Here is a 21,650-nt window from a genome sequence, read left to right as displayed (position 1 = left end):
CTATCCTATATAATAAAAGTCTAATATGCTAAGTGTCCAGTCATCCAGTCATCCTGTTCAACCAATCAAAGTATAATATGCTAATGAATGCTAAGGTCACTCAATCACTCGCTATGACATGCACCAACCACCAGGGAGCAGACACTCAAACTGGTAGGTTAGCTTGCTGCTGGGGTCTGGCCAATTGGGACTGAGCGAGACAGGACAGACATACCCTAGAGCCCTCCCGTGGCCCCTCCCTGGCTGGCCAACCTACTGTGTCCCTCCCCAGCCCCGACTGTGCATCAGTGGGATCCCTTGGCCTGGCCTGTGCCCTCTCGCAATCTGGGACGCCTTGGGGAATGTCAGAGGGCCAGTTTCAGCCTGATCCCACAGGCCAGGCCGAGGGACCCCACTGGTGCATGAATTCGTGCACTGGGCCTCTAGTACAATTATAAAAATCCCTTGAGGTCAAAGAACAAATTACAGTACAAATTATAAAATATTTTAAAGTAAATAATAATGAAAATATGATGTTCAAAATGTGTGGAATGCAGCTAACATATGGCTTAAAGTGAAATTTATAGTGAAAAAGAATACTCAAAATCAGATATCTAAACATCGAATTAAGAATCTAGAAAAAGAAAAGCAAATTAAACCTCAAAAAAGTGGAAAAATAAAATAAAGACAGCAAGAACAATAACAGAATAGACAATAAAAAAAGCCACAAAATGATAATTTGTAAAAATTGATAAAAGTTATACACTATCTAGCAAGACTCATCAACAAAAAAGATTAAACAAACATGTAAGGAATAAAAAAGCAGACATCAATTATGCATTCTAGGAATATTTAGAAATAATAGAGTATATATGAACAACTTTATGCAAATATATTTGAAATTTAGATAAAATGAGAAAAAACTGGCACAAAAAATATACAAAAAGATTCCTTAAATTGAATAAAAGAATTTAATCTGTTATTAAAAACTATCTAAAAAAATTATATCCTGGGTTAAATCAGTGAATTAAAGAATCATTTAAGAAAAAATCGCAAAACATACACAAATTCTTTCAGAAAACAGGAAAAAAAGGCAACACATCAAATTAACTTATGAGGTGACCATAACCATGATATCAAAGCATGACAATGAAAATGCTAAAAAGAAAATTAAAGACCAATCTATCCCATGAACACAGAAACCAAGTCCCTAATAAAATATTAGCAAATAAGGTGCTGTAGTGTATAAAAGGATAATATATCAAAACAGATGCAATGTTACTCAATTATGTGCAAATATGAGTTACTATTAAGAAAGTAATCAATGTAATTTACTACATAAAGAGAATAAAGAAAAAAATCATGAATACCCAAATAGATGTAAAATATTAATATTCAATACATATTCCCAATATAAGCTCTTAGCAAGCTAGATTTAAATAAAATTATTTTAATTACTTTTTATATTTACAACATAGTGAAATATTAAAATATTCTCCCAGAACCAAAATAAAGATGTTCATTCTCACCACTTTTATTCAACATTCTCCAGGTGCCAATGCCAGTACACTAAAGCATGGTAATCATCATCATCATTATCATCACAAAATGCATAGGGATTACAAAGTAATTTTCCATACATTATACAGTTTTGTATGCAAATTATCTGAAGTAAACTACATATAAACTATTAGAATGAATAAGTGAATTAAGCAAGATCACTGAATATATAGGTCAATATGCACAATGCACTTCTAAATACTAGAACAAATAATCTGAAAATAATTTTTTTTCTAAAGATACTTGTACCTTAGCACTGGAGTTGTAGCTCCAGTTAAGATTGAGTAAGCACAGCCCAACTAAAAACCATAGACAGAATACAGAGAGTAGCTGTCTAAAATGTGTGAAATTAGCCAGGTGGAGTGGCTCATTAGTTGAGCATCGACCTATGAACCAGGAGGTCATGGTTCGATTCCCAGTCAGGTCACATGCCCGAGTTGCAGGCTTGATCCCCAGTTTAGGGCATGCAGGAGGTAGCCGATCAATGATTCTCTCTCATCATTGATGTTTCTATCTCTCTATCCCTCTCTCTTCCCCTCTAAAATCAATAAAAACATCCTCCTATCTAATAAAAGAGTAATATGCAAATTAACCACCACTCCACTACACCCACAAGCCACGCCCACAAGCCGCACCCACCAGCCAATCACGAGCAAATATGCAAATAAACCCAGCCAAGATGGCTATGGCCACAGAGAGCAGGAAGGAGACTTGGGTTACCGCGGCAATGGAGGAAGCCTAGCTTTTTGCCTGCTGTTGCCGGCCTAGGCCTCCACTCAAGGCTACAAAGTTTCAATGATAGAAGATACATAAATCCAAACAGAAATGGCGGCAGCCACAGAGCTGGAAAGAGCAGGAGGCTAGGGTTTCCCCCAGCGATGGAGGAAGCCAAGCTTTCCACATACCCTGGCTGGCCCAGGCCTCTGCTTAAGGCTACAAAGTTTCAATTATAGAAGATACATAAATCCCAACAGAAATGGCTGCCTCCACAGAGCGAGCAGAAGGCTTGGCTCTGCTCCAGGCTACAAAGTTTCAATTGTAGAAGATAAATAAACCCCAGATACCAGGGCCTCCGCTTGGGTCACCAGGGGGCGTGGCCGGCCTGCAAACCACCACAGGCCCCTTGCCCAGGCTGCCCCACGCCCCAAGGGAACCCCCACCCTGATCTAGGACACCCTTCAGGGCAAACCAGCTGGCCCCCACCCATGCATCAGGCCTCTATCCTATCTAATAAAGAGTAATATGCAAATTGACCATACCTTCGCTACACCCACCAGCCAATCAGGAGTGAATATGCAAATAAACCCAACCAAGATGGCTGAGGCCACAGAGAGCAGGAGGGAGGCTTGGGTTTCCCCGGCAATGGAAGAAGCCAAGCTTTCCACCTGCCCTTGCTGGCTCAGGCCTCCGCTTAAGGCTACAATGTTTCAATTATAGAAGGTAAATAAATCCCAACAGAAATGGCTGCGGCCACTGAGCGAGCAGAAGGCTTGGCTCCACTCTAGGCTACTAAGTTTCAATTGTAGAAGATAAATAAATCCCAGATACCAGGGCCTCCGCTTGGGTTGCCGGGGGGCATGGCTGGCCTGCAAACCACCACAGGCCCCTCGCCCAGGCTGCCCCACTCCCCAAGGGAACCCCCACCCTGATCTGGGACACTCTTCAGGGCAAACCAGCTGGCCCTCACCCATGCACCAGGCCTCTATCCTATCTAATAAAAGAGTAATATGCAGATTGACCATCACTCCAACACACCAGATGGCTGCCCCCATGTGGTCAAAGATTCTGCCCCCATGTGGACACAAGATGGCCACCACAAGATGGCCAGCAGGGGAGGGCAGGCCTGGAAGGGAGGGCAGTTGGGGGCGATCAACCCTGCAAGGGAGGGCAGTTGTGGGCGATCAGGCCTGCAGGGAAGGGCAGTTGGGAGGGACCAGGCCTGCAAGGGAGGGCAGTTGGGGGCGACCAAGCCTGCAGGGGAGGGCAGTTAGGGGCAAACAGGCTGGCAGGGGACCAGTTAGGCATCAATTAGGCTGGCAGGGGAGTGGTTGGGGGTGATCAGGCTTGCAGGCAGAAGCGGTTAGGGGCAATCAGGAAGACAGGCAGGCGAGCAGTTGGGAGCCAGCAGTCCTGGATTGTGAGAGAGATGTCCTACCAGGATCGGGCCTAAACGGGCAGTCGGACATCCCTTGAGGGATCCCAGATTAGAGAGGGTGCAGGCTGGGCTGAGGGACCACCCCCCCCCCACGCCCCCGTGCATGAATTTTGTGCACCGGGCCTCTAGTATTTAATAACAGATAGAGATAGATAGATAGATAGATAGATAGATAGATAGATAGATAGAAAGAAAGAAAGAAAGAAAGAAAGAAAGAAAGAAAGAGAGAGAGAGAGAGAGAGAGAGAGAAAGAAAGAAAGAAAGAGAAAGAGAGAGAAAGAAGAGAAGAGAAGAGAAGAGAAGAGAAGAGAAGAGAAGAGAAGAGAAGAGAAAGAGAAAGAAAGAAAGAAAGAAAGAAAGAAAGAAAGAAAGAAAGAAAGAAAGAAAGAAAGAAAATTAAATAGGAGGCTTTACGTTCTGGACAAAATAAAACAAGCACATTTCCCTCTGATCCTGAAAATTACTACATACAGTAAAACCTTGGATCAAATACAGTAATCAGAAGACCCTGAAGGGTAGAGAAAATAAAGTGGACTAAGCACCTTAGGACTCAAGGGAAGACCTGGGGCAATTTATTCCTAACTTTCTTTCTTTTTTTGCTCCTATATATCCTAGCCTAGACACAAGAGTAACCCACACCCTGGAAATGCCAGTTGACACAGAAAAGAAAAAATGCCTTAGGAAAAACCTATTTTAACTAGCAAAAGAACCAGGAAAAAGAAATCCCTATAGGACTTTTGACTACATTCACTCTCCTCAACAGAAACACCACAATAGAATCTATACTCTGCCAGTCCTCCCCCTTCATCCCACCACCCCAGGTGTCCTGGAGATTGTGGGGCAGAGCCTTATTGTTCATCTAAGTCAGTGGTCGGCAAACTCATTATTCAACAGAGCCAAAATATCAACAGTACAACGATTGAAATTTCTTTTGAGAGCCAACTTTTTTATACTTAAACTTCTTCTAACGCCACTTCTTCAAAATAGACTCGCCTAGGCCATGGTATTTTGTGGAAGAGCCACACTCAAGGGGCCAAAGAGCCGCATGTGGCTCGCAAGTTGTGGTTTTCCAATCACAGATCTAAGTGATACTTCTCCCTACCTGGTGCTGCAGAGCCCAAAGGGCAGGACATGTCATCTGATCCCACTCTATTCTCAGCAAATGGCAACCAAAGGCAGCCTCGCCCGCTGCCCAGAGCCCTTCTGAAATATGGCCAAAGCCACATCTCATCTGACACAGGCAGAGAATTCTACCTCTGAAGGGGGCACCACATTGGGTTTGGGCTTTGAAGCTGATATTCTGCAAAAGAGTGACCAATTAGAAGGCAGTATGAAGAAACAAAGAACTATAGCCTTTATAAGCCTTAGCAAAACAGAGCTTGGTGGGTTACCCCTTGGAACCCCTTCCCTACGTGGGATTCTATACTTGCTTCCAATAAATGTCCACCCTTTTCGGCTTCATTCTTTGAATCCATCTGGACAAAGCTCAGGAAAGAAATCACCCTTGGATCCTGCTCAGGAAAACCTGAATCAATAATACTGAAAATGTCTGGGACACAATCCAAAATTAGTCATCACATGAAGGAAAAGATATGAGAAGATTTGAAAAGATATGAGATTTTCAAATGAGAAAAGATAATCTATAGATGAAAACACCAAAATGGAAAAGATGCTTGAATTATCTGACAAGAATTTTAAAGCAGATATCATACGAAGTACCAACAAGCAATTATAATAAACTAGTTCCTGATGCCCAGGCTGTGTCAAGCCTGGGCTGGTTTCCTTGCCAGCACACGCGGTTCAGACATGGTTCCTGCCTGTCTCTCGATGGGCGAGTCAGAGAGGCCTCTGAGCAATGACTTTCCCAGAACTTTTCCATCTGGTATAGGTGGTGAGGCCTGGCCATGCTGAGCTTCCTCTACTTGCTAATTAGATGATGCTTCTGAAAATTTCTGAAAGAGCCATTCAAAATCACATAGGCTGTGTGCACAAGCTCTGTGGAAAGGAGAGGTGCCAGAGGGGACCTTGGGTAATGAGGAGTGCGCAAGGCCTCAGGGTCACCATCCTATGACAGTCTAGCCATCTCCCAGCATTTCCTGAGGGTTCAGGGCTCTCACAGACCATCTATCCACTTTGTTTTCAGATGGAGACACCAAAGCCCAGAGAGGCAAAGAGAGTTGCCTACGGCCACACAGCAAGTCATGTATTCACTTCACATTGATGAGTGTCTACTATTTGTATGGCACAGAACCAAATACTAGAGGTACATTCATGAACGAGACAGGCTTGGACCTGCCCTCAGGGAGTCTACAGATGTGTGGAAAAATCACAATAAGAATAACCCAAAGAGTTGTGGATTATAGATGTGCTAGGTGCCGAGGAGGGGATGTCTGAGGTTTTTCAAAAGCATGAAGCAGAGACTGAGCTGGCTTGAAGGGGAAATGCATTTATGCTGAGGTCAGGATTTTGGTCTTTCTCCTCCAAGTGGAGTAAAGTCTCCCCCTTTCCCTCTGGGAACGACAGTTGTCTGGGCTGGACAGTCGTGAGCCCCCACACTCTAGCTGCTGCCCAGAGCCCTTCTGAAATATGGCCAAAGCCACATCTCATCTGACACAGGAAGAGAAAGAAAAGGAATCCAGTTGGGAAAACTTCCTTAGAGGAAGCCTACCTTTCCCTCCAGAATCTGGGAAAAAATTTATCTTTCAATCATTGATAAGAGCACATAGTTTTAGCACTTGCAAGCTTTCACCCTCCATCTTAAGAGGTCCAGAGTGGGCACAGGGTTTGTGTGAGGTCATCCAGTCAGTGAGCGGTGAGGAGCCAGGGCCCAGGCACAAAACCTCTAGCATGTCTGCACCAGCCTTCTAACAGTCCTTATTTTCTCAGTGCAGACATTCAGTCTCAGCGACTGTTTCCCTCTGTGTTTCCCATGATCTCATGGAAACTCAGAATCTGAATCGTAGTTCATTTGGTTTAGAATGCCCAGAAAGACTGGGCAGAGACTACAGGGCTTCATCATCGGGAGGAGTCCACCCATGTGTCCATTCTCTCCCTTGCTCAGACACTCTTATGCTCATTTATCCAACACTAGAGGCCCATTGCACGAAATTCGTGCACTGATAGGGTCCCTAGCAGCTGCCGGCTGCTGGCTGAGTACTCTCTCCCTTCCCCTGGCCAGCCCCGCCCCCTGGTCGAACTCCCAGACGAACTCCCAGTTGAGGGGGCAATTTGCATACTATGCTTTTATTATATAGGATGGAATATTAGAAACTCTTAGTAAGAATCTACAATATACAAAAAAATGACAATTTCAGAATAGAAAATACAATGACAAATTTTTTTAAACTTCACTGGATGAGGCCGTGTGCCCCTGGATCCGGGTGAGGCTGGGTCCCGGGCCCGGGTGAGGCCACGCGCCCCTGGGTCTGGGAGAGGCCACGCGCCCCTGGGTCTGTGTGAGGTCACGCGCCCCTGGGTCCGGGTGAGGCCTCGCGCCCCTGGGTCCGGGTGAAGCTGGATCCCGGGTCCGGGTGAGGCCGTGTGCCCCTGGGTCCGGGTGAGGCCACGTGCCCCTGAGTCTGGGTGAAGCTGTGCCCCTGGGTCCAGCTGAGACCAAACCAGAGGGAGTCGGACCTGCATTACCACCATTTGCCCACCATCCAGAGCTGAGGGGTCAGTGCCGACATGTACACATAAGTAACTGGTGGACATTGATATTGGGTCTCAAAAGAACTGTTGGTCCAGAAAGAAACTCACTACAGACTGATTCATTTGCCTGTCAGCATAACTATTATTGCTTGTCTCACATTAAGTTCTTATAAGTATATCTCTAGTGACACATGATCTCACTCATCTAGGGGAAATGATGAACAACATAGATTGATGAACAAGAACAGAACCAGAAACAAGGAGGCATCGATCGGACTGTTGGGCCTCAGAGGGAGGATAGGGGAGGGTGGGGGGAGGGGGGAGAGATCAACCAAAGGACTTGTGTGCATGCATATGAGCCTAACCAATGGTTAAGTTCAACAGGGGGTTGGGGCATCCGTGGGAAGGGGTGTGGGATGGGAATGGGGGGATGAGGACAAATATGTGACACCTTAATCAATAAAGAAATTAAAAATTTTTAAAAAAATAAAATAAACTTCACTGGATGATCTAAATAGCATAATGAAGATGACAAAGAAAAGAATCATCAAACTTAAAGATCAAAGAAATTATCAAATCAGAACAGAGAGAAATAGATTTTAAAAGACTTAAAAGAATCTTAGAGACTTGTGGGAACATACCAAAGGAGAAATCTATTTGTAATAAAGATCCAATAATATAATTCTAAAGAGGAAAGGGGCATCTTTATGATAAAGATTAAAGGAGCTAATAGTTTCTAATAAATAACTCTTTTAGCAAAATAAATCCACAGTGATATGTACATTCTAAGAATACTGACAACACAACAGATACTTTACAATCATGTTAAAAATAAGCTTTATCCTGAAGGGAATTTGTGCAACTTAAGTTTCAAAGAAAATCCAGATAGTCATGACAGAAACAGGAATGAGAAATGAAAGAGGCTAAATAGCTATCATGGGAAGTTAACAAATGTGTCTTTTTCTTAATCTTTCTCAATCCACAAAATTAACTTTAAGAAGTTAAGCTCAAAGTTTGCCACCTTCAAAAACATTGTTTGCCTAAATTAATCATTTGAGTTGTGTTTTACAATACTTATATGCTATTCATCTGGAATTATAGGAAATAAAAATGTGATAAGACTTATTTGGGTTTTGATGCATTAAAATTAAAAATACCAATTAGAAATTCAAGTGAAGTTATCAGATAGGCAATTGGACATATGTCTAAAGTAAGGAAGAGGATGGGCTGTAGACACAAATGATCTACAGTGTCCTTGAGCTATAGAACAGTTTTTTCCCTTTGATGATGTAATGTTGGGAGTGTTACTTTACTCTCAATTGATTACAGTGCATGATAATAGGTAATCCCCAAGGGTCATTAAAACACCACCATACACCTACATATGATGGATTAAATAATAAGTATCCTCATCCAATATAGGGGCATTATCATGTTTTTAAATGTAACAAATATCAGAATCAATGGATTACAAATTTTAAAACTTCTAGTGCATACATAAAAAACAAATTTTTCTATACAATCTCATGCTAAATTTGAGTTTAAGTGTGAATATTTTAAGCAAATTTAAATGAGCAAGTTGAAGACATATTTTAACATTTACAATAATATAATTTTTAGGTTGCTCCCTGATTTTGAGTGTTTCTTTTAATCAAAAATAACAAAATTATAAATGCAAATCCTGAGAATGTTCAAGCTCAAATCAAAGCTGTACATTCAGAACAGGTACCAAAAATAAAATCTCCAAAATTCATAATTATGAGATCTAGATCTACACAAACAAGATAATCAGTTCTTTGAAATTATTTATCTGAAGTGAATATACTCAATACTTGCTAACAACAAGCAAGAAAACCAACCTCTATATAGTTTTTTTTAATATTTATTGTTCATATTATTACAGTTGTTCCTCTTTTTCCCCCCTCCATAGCTCCCCTTCACCCGGTTCCCACCCCACCCCATGCCCTTGCCCCCCACCACTGTCCTCATCCATAGGTGTATGATTTTTGTCCAGGCTCTTCCCGCAACTCCCACATCCCTTTCCCCTTGAGGATTGTCAGTCCACTCCCTTTCTATACCCCTGATTCTATTATATTCACCAGTTTATTCTGTTCATCAGATTTTTTATTCCCTTGATTTTTAGATTCACTTGTTGATAGATATGTATTTGTTGTTCATAATTTTTATCTTTACCTTTTTTTCTTCTTCCTCTTCTTAAAGAATACCTTTCAGCATTTCATATAATACTGGTTTGGTGGTGATAAACTCCTTTAGCTTTTTCTTATCTGTGAAGCTCTTTATCTGACCTTCAATTCTGAATGATAGCTTTGCTGGGTAGAGTAATCTTGGTTGTAGGTTCTTGCTATTCATCATTTTGAATATTTCTTGCCACTCCCATCTGGCCTGCATAGTTTCTGTTGAGAAATCAGCTGACAATCATATGGGTGCTCCCTTATAGGTAACTAACTGTTTTTCTCTTGCTGCTTTTAATATTCTCTCTTTGTCTTTTGCTCTTGGCATTTTAATTATGGTGTTTCTTGGTGTAGTCCTCTTTGGATTCCTTTTGTTTGGGGTTCTCTGCGCTTCCTGGACTTGTAAGTCTATTTCTTTCACCTTGTGGGGGAAGTTTTCAGTCATTATTTCTTCAAATAGGTTCTCAGTAATTTGCTCTCTCTCTTCTTCTGGCACCCCCATAATTCAGATGTTGGTACACTTGAAGTTGTCCCAGAGGCTCCTTATGCTATCTTCATATTTTTGGATTCTTTTCTCTTTTTGCTTTTCCAGTTGGGTGTTTTTTGCTTCTTTGTATTTCACTGAGCCAAACCCATTAGGGCTGCTTCTTTGTATTTCAAATCTCTGACTTGATTCTTGCAATCCTCTAGTCTGCTGTTGAATCTCTGTATATTATTTTTAATTTCAGTCAGTGTATGCTTAATTTCTAGTTGGTCCTTTTTCATATCCTCGAGGGTCTCACTCAATTTATTGGCCTTTTCTAGGAAATTCTTAAAAAACCTTATAACTGTGGTTTTGAACTCTATATCCAGTAGTTTGCTTTCCTCCATTTCTTTCATTTGTGACCTGTTTCTTTGTCTCCGCATTTTGGCTGCTTCCCTGAGTTGATAGAGTGGCTTTGTGTGCTAGGTGTCCTATAGGACCCAGTGGCTCAGCCTCCCCAGTTACCTGAGGTGGATACTCTTGGTGCACCCCTTTGTGGGCTTTGTGCACAGTCTTGTTGTAGTTAAGCCTTGATTGTTGGTATCACTGGGAGGATTTGACCTCCAGGCCAACTGGTTGTGAGGATCAGCTGTGTCTATGATGGGAGAACTTCTGTGCTGGAGACACCCTTATGGGGCAAGACTTGCTTCAGTGGGGCTTTGGCACTCACTGAGTCTGCCCCCTGAGTGTGTCCCTTATGGACCTGAGGAGTTATAAACTGGATGGTCCTACTCTGAACCTGGGTACACTGGCTCTTGGATCTCCAAGGAGGTGCTAATTTAGCTTCTGCCTGAGGCCACCCTGCAGGAGCTATGGAGAGATCTTCAGATTCCTCTTCTTTGTTTGGGTTTTGGAGGTGCCCAGATGAGGCCCAGCTGTGAAGCAATGCAAGCTGCTGTGGGGCCTTGGGCCTTCTTTTGGATGTTCTGGGTCTTACTGACTCAGCTGCAGTTTGTTAGGTAAGTTTAGATTTCAAAGGACCAGGCCATTCATATGCAAAAGCCTCTGTGCACAGCTTGGATGGGGTGGTGTCTCAGGGTGGGAGTAAACACCAATGGCTTCCCGTCAGCCCTGCCCTAAGAGGCCCCCAGGTCTCAGTGTCTTGTGGTAATCGCTGTAAGCACCTCTGACAGAAAGCTGCCCTCGAGTTCCACCCGCTGCCAGACAGTCCAGTTTCTCCCTCTATGCGTCTGGGTCCCCAGAGTCTCGCCCGGAACTGGAGTTAAGAGCAGTCAGGAGCTTGTGTCTCCCTGCAGACTGAAAAAGCCAACCGCGTACTCAGTTGCCAGCCCTCTCCATGCACACGCGTGCCTCAGTACCTCTAGACTTTACTTCCGCAGCCCCTCTGAGTCTCAGTGTGCTTTTCTCTTCCCTTCTAGTAGTAGAATTTCCACTTAGCCAGCCTTCCTGTGGTTCTGGATGATGTCCATTTTATCTTTTAGTTGTAGTTTTGAAGTGGTTGTGCGCAGCAGCAAGTTCAGGTATTTACCTATGCTGCCATCTTGGTTTCTCCTCTACAGAGTTTTTTAGTAATCTTTAACTGAGAGAAAATTCTTATCACAAGTCAAATTGATGCTCATTATATATTCCTAGAAATTTCTTTTAAGACAAACACAACTAATCTTAGGACTCTCTGAAGCCCAATAAAAACCACAGTGCTGGTGGCTCACCATCACTATTTAAAAAATTAGCACACTTAACTAACCCTAAAGAAAGTGTAGATGGGATAGGTCACCAGGAATAAAGTGCTAGGTCAGGAAAGGATTTCGGAAATAGGACAAATTAGAAAAATCTGAACAAAAGTTCAACACTGGCAAACAATTAATGACATTCATATTGTTTCCTATTTTTACATAAGAGCATGACTTATCTCACCTGAAAAATTCAAAACATGAAAAGTAAATATACATTTTAAAATAAATTTAAGATTTAAAAGGTATATTCATATTTGAGTAAAAATACATTGAACAAGGTATATTGATACAGAAGATAAAAATAACCTCAAACAGTCTTGGATTTCAGAAATTCTAGGCACAAAAACAATGCAACTAGGTGAGGTGCAAGGTACAATGTAGAAGATAAAAATCACTCCTCAATTTTTATGTAGACAATGTCAAGTGTTTTTTTAGACCCTATATCGATTTAAGAAAGATTTTATGTCTTTTTAGCTCATTAAATATTTCACAACTACCACCATCTTTCCTTGTAGAATGTTCTGAAGACACTGTTCACAGGATAAAGGAGTAGCCTCAGATTTATATTCTTCCTTAAATGTAAAGGTATATACTGAAAATCTACTATGTTCCTATCATGATGCCAAACCATGAAGAGCAACAATGAAGACAGAATCCCTACCTTTAAGAAATAAATAATCAGCCCAGCCAGCGTGGCTCAGTGTTTAGAGCCCATGTACCAAAGGTTCACAGGTTCCATTCCCAGTCAAGGGCACATACCTTGGTTGCAGGTTCCCGAGTAGGGGTACATGGGGGAGACACCTAATCAATGTGTCTCTTTCACATCAATGTTTCTCTCTCTCTCTCTTCCCCTTCTCCCTTCCTTCCACTCTCTCTAGAAGTTCATGGAAAAAATATCCTTGGGTGAGGATTAAAAAATAAAAGATTAAGAAAAGGAAATAAATAATCAGTAAAAACCAACCTAACAGCAATGCTGTTAATTAAATATGTGAGAAAGTGGTTTAAAGTGAAATTAAGATTTTTAAAAAGGCATTTTTGAGTAATGATATTCATAAAAGGCTTTTTCAAGATTGAGAAAAAAAATACTAAGCTCTATTTTATGCCCAACTTTTTTTTAAATATTTTTTATTGATTTCAGAGAGAGAGAGAAAGGGAGAGGAAGAGAGATAGAAACATCAATGATGAGAGAGAACCATTGATCAGCTGCCTCCTGCATGCCCCACATTGGAGATAGAGCCCACAACCCAGGCATGTGCCCTGACCAGGAATCGAACCGTGACCTCCTGGCTCATAGGTCGACACTCAACCACTGAACCATGCCGGCCAGGCCCCATCTTTTTTATCAAAAGTAACTTTCCTGCTGGAAAAAAAATCATATTTTGGTTCATAAAAATAGATTTCAAAACACTTGAAGATAATTGTCAGATATAATCAGGCTGTTTCAAATAAAGTAAAATCTGAAGCTGATCATGAGTTCTACCTCATGATACTGAGAGAGCTAGCAGCTAAATTACTATGCCCGTTAAGGATATTTTAATGCATTAAGGAGAATTCTGTAGATATCACAAAGTGATGATGAGTCATTCCTTCACATACACACATAAAAAGTGATCACATGCTGATTCATTTAAAAACTTACATTTTTAATTAATTGAAATAATTGAGTTTAATCTATTTTTGTAATGGAAGTAAGCTTGAAATCAATAATAAATAATTAGAAAAAAAGCCAATTGCATGGAAATGAAACAGTACTCTTCTAAGCATAATGAATGTCTAAATTTCTGAAAGCCCTGCTACTCCTTTTATTTATTTTAAATAAATTTTTATTGACTTCAGAGAGGAAAGGAGAGATAGAAACATCAATGATGAGAGAGAATCACTGATAATCTGCCTCCCGCACACCCAACACTGGGGATCAAGCCTGAAATCCAGGCATGTGCCCTGACTGGGAATCAAACCATGACCTGGTTCATAGGTCGACGCTCAACCACTGAGCCATGCTGGCCAGACTATGTGTGTACTATTTTAATCTTCCCTCTTCTCCTCTTTTTTACTTTTTAAAAGTTTTATAATACATTAATAATGTATAATTTAGTATTTAGGTAAAAATTTAAAACTAAATCAATAATTTATAACACTATTTAAATAACAAAATATTTAAATGGACTATGACTAAAATTTCCCAGAGATGAAGATAACCATTGTTGGAAACTTGTGTCTCCTCATTTTTCAGAACAAAAAACTTTTATTATATAAGGGATAGATGTTAGGCAGTATTAGGCAGAATTATGGATTTGTCTGGAATATTATGTCGAAGTTCAACTATAAATTTAAAAATGCAAATGGATGATAAGTAATCAAAGGAGTGACATGCACCAGATTTTAAGCTATTGTCCCAAACTCCAATCCTGGGAATCTGCAATCTGTAGTTGTGCTTTGACAGATGGCTCTCTGTTGGGCTCAGACATTGAGAGGTGCTCAAGGGTTTGTGCAAGGCATGCGACAGGGGGTGGGGGAGGCTGGGGGAAGATCAATGGGGGAGGCTGGGAAGATTAAAAAAAAGGAAATATATAGATATATGTACTACTATATGTAATACTTTAAACAATAATAATAATAATAAAATATAAATAAAAAAAGGAAAATGGATTTCTTCCTTGGATTGCTTCTTCACGGGAGAATCAGCAGTTCCTTACCCTAGTGGCAATTTTTCCTACATGTTTCTGCTTTAGTTTTTTTATAGAGGGTACTCTGTACCTCCTCAAACTTTTCAACATGAGACCTCTTCCCATTATCTCACCTCTTTATATTTCTTCTCACATCTCTGGTCTTCTCTCTTTCCACTCTTTTTCTTTTTCCCTGTTTTTCTACCAATGTCATTTTAACTTATATGAACTTGTTAGAGTTGCCATATCTGTTCCCTGTGCACTTGCAATGATAATACTAATATAATGTTATTTAATAACTATGTGATGGAAAAGTGTCTTTCCCCCTATATATGTAATAAACAATGGAACTATTGTTTATCCTTTAAAAAATGCCAACAGAAGGACCATTTGTTTATACTTTTGTAAAATAATGCTAACAATACGCAAAAGTTTAACATTCTGAATGTTCAAAATATGTGTGTTAACCATATCAGTGAGATCAGACTTCTGCAAATGAACCTAGCCTGGCACCCTGCATCAGTGGAGGTAATCTTGAAAAGATATATGAATTCTTAAACATTTAAATATACTGAAACAAAGTTTTACTCTTCATGGATATATGCATCTGAGTAAGATAATTAGACATTTGAAGTCAATTTTTAAATGTCATGTTTCATTAGTCATAAATTTATTACAAAGAGGTTTTAATGGTATTAATGCCATCATTATACCACATGCAGGGCTGCATATGCAGTCATGTTGGCATCAAACACTTAAGTAATGCATTAAGGTTTTGATTAATCATCTTCATATCACTTTCAACATTATTTTCTCTCTTTTAATCCCCACATAAGATACAAAACAATGACCGGTTGATATAAAATGTAAGAATCAGACAGAATAATCTCAAAATGAAGATAAGCATTTAAAGAAATACATAGAAGATCCTCAAAGAGATATAGAATAAGATAAATTGTTTTAAAAAATTACAAACATAGCTGTGAACCAAATTAACAAGTGTTCTTTTTCACCTGAAGATATTTTTCCATTGATTTTTAGAGAGAGTGGAAGAGAGGGGGAGAGACAGAGAGAGAGAAACATCGATCGATGTGAGAGAGACACATTGATTAGTTGCCTTCCACACATGCAACTGGGGATGGAGCAAATATGCTCTTGACCAGAATCAAACCCGGGACCCTTCAATCCTTGGGCCAATGCTCTATCCACTGAGCCAAACTGGTTAGGGCAAATTAACTATTATTTTTATATCATAATTCACTATATAATAATTTCAATAATAATCATATGACTTATAATGATGACTCATTTACACCACATGTAATTTTTAACTCTAAATTATCGGTATTAATTAGATATAAGAAATGTTATTTGGCATTCACATGTTACCTGATAAGAAGCAGGCCCAGGAGTAGTAAAAGCTTCTTTCTGATCCCAGAAGAATGTCCGAGGAGCAGAAGACCCAAATGCACTTTTGCTTTGTTTCTTTAAGCACGTTTTGCTAGAGTTTTCAATGACAGTATCGTTTAGGATATTATAAGACCCAGGACCTAAGATTGTGAAAATATAATATATAAGAATAAATATGCTTTTAATTTTTAGAAAGAATTCTCATATATTGCTAGCAGAATGCAAAATGGTATGCCACTTTGAAAAAAAATTTGTCAGATTCTTAGGAAGTTAAATATATACATACCATATGACCCAGAAATTCTACTCCTAGGTACATTCTCAATAGAAATAAAAACTACCCAAATGTCCATCAGCTGGTGAATAAATAGTAAACAAAACATGCTATACCCAAACAATGGAAAACTACTCAGCAATAAAAAGGGAAGATAAATACATCAACACAAATGAGCCTCAAAAAAATCATACTAAGTGAAAGAAGACAGATGTAAATCCTGAATTTTAGATGATTCTATTTATATAAAATTTCAAAAAATGCAACATCATAATGACAAAAACGGTTGCCTGGGGCCAGAAGTGGGAATGGAGATTAACTGCAAAGGGGCATGAGAGAACTTGAATTATGGAAATGTTTCAAACCTTGATTGCAGTAATGGTTACTTGACTATATACATTTACCAAAAATCATCAAACTGTACACTTAAAATGAGTTATTTTATTATGTAAATTGTAACTCCTCAAAGAAGAAAGGAAGAAAGAAAGACGTTCTTGATGGCAAAAAGTATTGAAAAGTTGATGTAGCAACATTAAAATCAATTTGGGGAAAAAAAAATTACCTATCATCCAATCTTCCTATCACAGCAGTTATTTTAATGTCTTGCCTTTTAGCTTCTAGTGCATATTTATAACCAGGAATATTTTCTACAGTGGCAATCTGAGAGAATAAAATTTCTCTTTTTTTCATTCAAATAAGACAAACAACTTTCATGTCACTGAAAAAGTTTTTATCAAAACATTCAAATATTTGAAACAAATACAGTTGACCCAATGCAGGGGTTAAGGACTCCGACACCCACACAGATGAAAATCTGTGTATAAGTCGGTCTTCCACATATGTGTATTCTCAACCACAGATCAAAAATACTTATTTGTAGCCCACCTGGTGTGGGTCAGTGGTTGAGCGTCAACCTATGAACCAAGAGGTCACGGTTCAATTCCTGGTCAGGATACATGCTCAGGTTGCAGACTTGAGTCCCAGTATAGAGCGTGCAGAAAGGAGCCAATCAATGGTTCTCTCTCATCATTGATGTTTCTATCTTTCTCTCCCTCTCACTTCCTCTCTGAAATCAATAAAAATGTATTTTTTTGAAAACACTTACTTGTATATGTTTTATAATTCAGTATTTTTAAATCAGTTCCAGTGAGCAGCAATATGCATAAAATATAATATGATACACTTGAAAGAACAGTTGACTTCGTTATACTCATGTTACCTGGATCCTATAAAATTGGCTCTGCAACTAAATAGGTATGAAACCACTTAATCTCTTTTGTTTTTCTGGGCTTCAAGTTCTTATCTGAAGATAATAGGAATTGACTTCAGCTTTATTCAAAATGTGGTCTGTGGACTGCTGCCTGTCCAAGAGCAATCTACAATAAAAGGAGCTTACAACTAATTGTAAATTGAATATTTTACTAAGCATTTTGTAAATATTCTTTTTCCATGGGAAAATTGTTGACTTACATTCTGGTACATCTCCTTTCTCACTGTAGGCAGAAAACAGTTGACAAATGGGCACTTTGTACTAGTAGCACATGGCGAGATAGTACTTGAGATTCCTTCTGTATTAAATGTGATCAAATCATTCTATATGGTCAAATCCTCTATCCTTCTGTTATATATATATATAATGTTTTTCTCAAGGAAACTGCCCATAAACTCTTCCCAAACTTTTAAATATTTCAATTCTAAAGTCTAGTCCCCAAAAGTCCACCAAAATTTGTTGTGCCAACTCTCAGAAAATCTAAATGCTAATATGTTTCATTCCTGCCATCTTCCAAATTTCTCCACTGGTAATGTTCAGGAAAAAGGCAAATATGTGTGGGAAACAGACTAAGAAAGCTCCAGCTGTAAACATAACCTATTTCTTATAGAAAGGAAGGATGATTCAAAGGATGAAACCAAGAAGTAGACAAAAGATGATGGAAAATAATTTCAAGAGCCCAACTGGGACTTAATAAAGGAAATGGCAACATATACCTGGTTGGATTTCTAACTGCTATAAGCCTGTGACTGCTCTGGGCCTCCAATTTTCCCTCCTTTTTGAATAGGAGTGTCAATTATGATTATCCTATCTCTCTCCCACCACTATGTGTTGAATGAGAGGGGCTCCTAACTTGCGCCTTTAGTTCACAGCTCTTCTGATAGAGAGGAGTCCAAGAAGCTGATCTGAAATACCATACCCAAGAATCCTCACTTGCACCATATCTGACTCAAATAACAAGATCCTGGATTTTAAGATTATACCATAATTCATGAGACTCTGGTGGCCTTGAGAATGCATGTGGGAAAAATATAAATATTTTGTGGTCAGAAGGCTAGTCTGAAATAGGTTAAAGATGGCCACAAATTCTTTGCTAACTCTGTCATTGAAAGATGAAGCTTCATAGCCTTCTGTTCAATATGTACTGGCCCTAAGTGACTTGGTTGACTAACAGAATGTGACAGAAGTGGTGTCCTGGGGTTTCTGAGGGTAGGTCATAGAAGGCCTTGCAGCATCCTGCAAGGTCAGTGGTGCCCTGAGCTACCTAACATGTTAAAGGACCAACTACTTGGGGCAGCAGTGCTGGAGCTATGCACCCACCCTGAATGAGCACCGTCTGAGTTCTTCTGTCCAGCTATCCCACAGGACATAGATATAATAGAACAGTCTTTTTATTTTAAGCCACTAAGTTTGTTATGCAGCAACAGATGACTGTAAGTTCACCATTAGATGTTATTTTGGTGCTATAATCTTAGTTCTGTATACTAGAATACCCACAACAAATACTAGAATATGTGATTGGACATCCCCAAAATAGAATTTTAACAAAACTGAGTAATCTAAGTTATATTACTGACAGTGACCACATAGCTGATGTTATATATATCCACCAAGAGAAAACTAGGAAATTCACCGTATAAAGGAAAATAATAGAAAATTATAAATAAGATGTATGACTTGTTGAACTGAAAAATTATGTTATTTTTATCTATCTGTGCTTGGTGTATATTTAATGTTTTAAAAAGCATTGTAGATTTAAAATGATAACACCAGCCACAGAACAACAAAAATAGACTACTCTCTGGTGCATCCAACTTGTTAAGAATATTAAGTTACATAAAGCTAAACAGTAGTAATACATGGACTAATTGCTAACCTGGTATTTCCTCTGTCTTGGAGTCCTGTGGAAATCGAGTAGCACTTTGACCAAATGGGGTATTTTTCGATTTTGGTGTTTTTTTCAAGGGCTTAAAAGCAGTTCGAGTTTCATTATATGTGCCAGGAGCGGGGGTGGTTGATTTCAAGGGTACAAATCTCTAGTGAAGAATGGGAAAATATGCCAATGAGAAACTACAGAACCTTTTGATACTTCGTGAATTAAAAGCTTCCTTCTCAATAATATAATATCTAGAGCTTAATTTGTTTCCTAATGGAGTGAAGAAAATGTAGATGAATTAAGATCTGGTACCTATCAAACGTAAAATATATGGCCTTTAGTAAAGTCATCTATATATTAATATGGTGATGCATTATGTACTTTACTATGCCAGGTAGACTTTTTAAAGGAAATCATCTCAATATGAGATTCTAGAAGATACCGTTTTGGCCCAGATTCATCTATTAGCATACCATTCCATTTGCTATTTTTTGTTTACCGACTATCTCTGTAATGTTATAGAATAGTAAGAAGCTAGGAAAAAATCCAGACAAGCAGAATAAGGAAACTAAGATAAATAGTAAAACAGCAGTTTGCAGCCACCTAGTAAATCCTTTCTTCCCTAAACCAGGGACACTTAAGAGTAAATGGCTTGCACTTCTCCCTAACCAGAGGGTAAATAGCTTAAATCACCATATTCCGAGAGACATACAGAAATCTAATTAGTGTCATTTGCGAACCACACCCAAGAACAGACAAATTAAGAGACTAAACCTCATTTTGGTACATCAGCATAAAACCGATGAATATTCTGTTGAGTGTCTTCTAAGACCTCCCCTAAATGCCCAGCCTTTAAAACCCCTGAAAACTAATGTCCCGGGGTACTTTTCCTCCAGAGAGTATACCAGTGCCATTCTCCTCTTCTTCCCCTATAGACGCATACCCCCTAACCACTAAGGGATCCCATTAAACTTGCAACCAGAAGAGCAATAAGCAGCAGCAGCTCTTCCTGGGCTAACCCCCTGAGGCTCCAAGGACCCCTTTTCCATGACTTCCCAGTGAGCCAAAGAATCCCATCCTAGGCTCTCCTGTTGCTTCTTCTGTGCCCTTTCTTGTTTCACTCTCCTAAGTATATTTTTGCTGCAGCCAATACATTCTTTCTTGTTTTTCTACACTTTGTCTCTTGTTTGAAATCTTTCCTCCAAGAAGATAAGAACACAAGCCTCATTATCTGGCCAGTAACATCTCTGTTTCTATCTCCTTCTCTATGTTTGTTTGTCCATTTCTTCCCTCTTTGTCTCTCTCACACACAAACACACACATGCCATTTATAGAACCATTTGATGAAAAGTTATATGCCCATTTCATGCTAGCCAAGACTGATGTAGTCAAATACTGTGGTTACCTGGATATTCTTTCTTTTTTCCCCCTTCAATGTGGTTTAGAGTATACATTTGAAATACAATGAGCCTGGCCAGTGTAGCTCAGCAGCTGAGCATCGACCCATGAACCAGAAGGTCAGGGTTGGATTCCTGGTCAGGACACATGCCCAGATTGTGGGCTTGATCCCCAGTATGGGGCATGTAGGAGGCAACCGATCAATAGTTCTCTCTCATCATTGATGTTTCTATTTCCCTCTCCTTTTCTCTCTGAAATTAATTTTAAAAAAGATATATTTTTTAAAAAAATCAAAGGTACATACATGCATAATGTCCTATTCCCACACATTCATTTTGTGTAGTTACCTTAAGTACCATCAAGTTGCTTAAGGTAGAAACCTGGTATTTATCCTTGATTCTTCCTAAGTCCCTCACCACAGCATCTAACCCATTAAAATATAGATTCAGAGACATAGAAGCATGGAACAGACTGTTGAATCTCAGAGGAAAGATAGAGGTGGGTGGGTAGAGATCAATTCAAGAACTTGTATGCATAACCCATGGACATAGACAATAGGGTGGGGAAGGCCTGGGATGAGGGGGCAGGGGTGGGCTAGAAGGAGTCAATGGGGGGGGGGAAGGGTACATATGTAATGCCTTCAATAATAAAGATTTTCTTTAAAAAAAATAAAATGTTAATCATATCTCTAAAATATACCTGCAATCTCTCTACTTATCTCCAAGGAGGTGCCTCTTAAGTACAATGAAATCAAAGCAGTCATCTACAGTCATCCGAAGGTTAATAATGTTCCCAAGTTAAATAAGATAATCAGCTGTACATAGTACAGTTGGTTAAATGCTGCAACTACATTGATCTACAGGCTTCTGCATTATAAAGATTTGCTATTATTGTAATGTTCTTGCCTTAGAAATATCTTAATACCTTCAAGTCTCTTTAGTATATACCTTGCAGAATATGAGTTGATTACTGTGAAATAGACTCCAGCATCATTAACAAAGGCAG

At 39.4% G+C, this 21,650-nt stretch overlaps 1 protein-coding gene across 1 annotated transcript in view; it reads right to left on the bottom strand.

The window, feature by feature from the left end:
• Positions 1–21,650, bottom strand: part of STPG2 (sperm tail PG-rich repeat containing 2) — a 167,193-nt gene that overhangs the window by 49,342 nt on the left and 96,201 nt on the right. Inside the window, exons 8-9 of the mRNA XM_054727280.1 lie at positions 19,248–19,407; positions 15,807–15,967 (exon numbers count right to left, since the gene is read on the bottom strand). Coding sequence (XP_054583255.1) covers positions 15,807–15,967; positions 19,248–19,407 — 321 coding nt within the window. The remainder of the gene's footprint in view (positions 1–15,806; positions 15,968–19,247; positions 19,408–21,650) is intronic.

Source organism: Eptesicus fuscus, chromosome 2 (genome assembly GCF_027574615.1).
Source record: "Eptesicus fuscus isolate TK198812 chromosome 2, DD_ASM_mEF_20220401, whole genome shotgun sequence".
NCBI lineage: Eukaryota > Metazoa > Chordata > Mammalia > Chiroptera > Vespertilionidae > Eptesicus > Eptesicus fuscus.
Note: the sequence above shows the minus strand (reverse complement) of the source record. Positions and strands in the feature narration are given on the sequence as shown.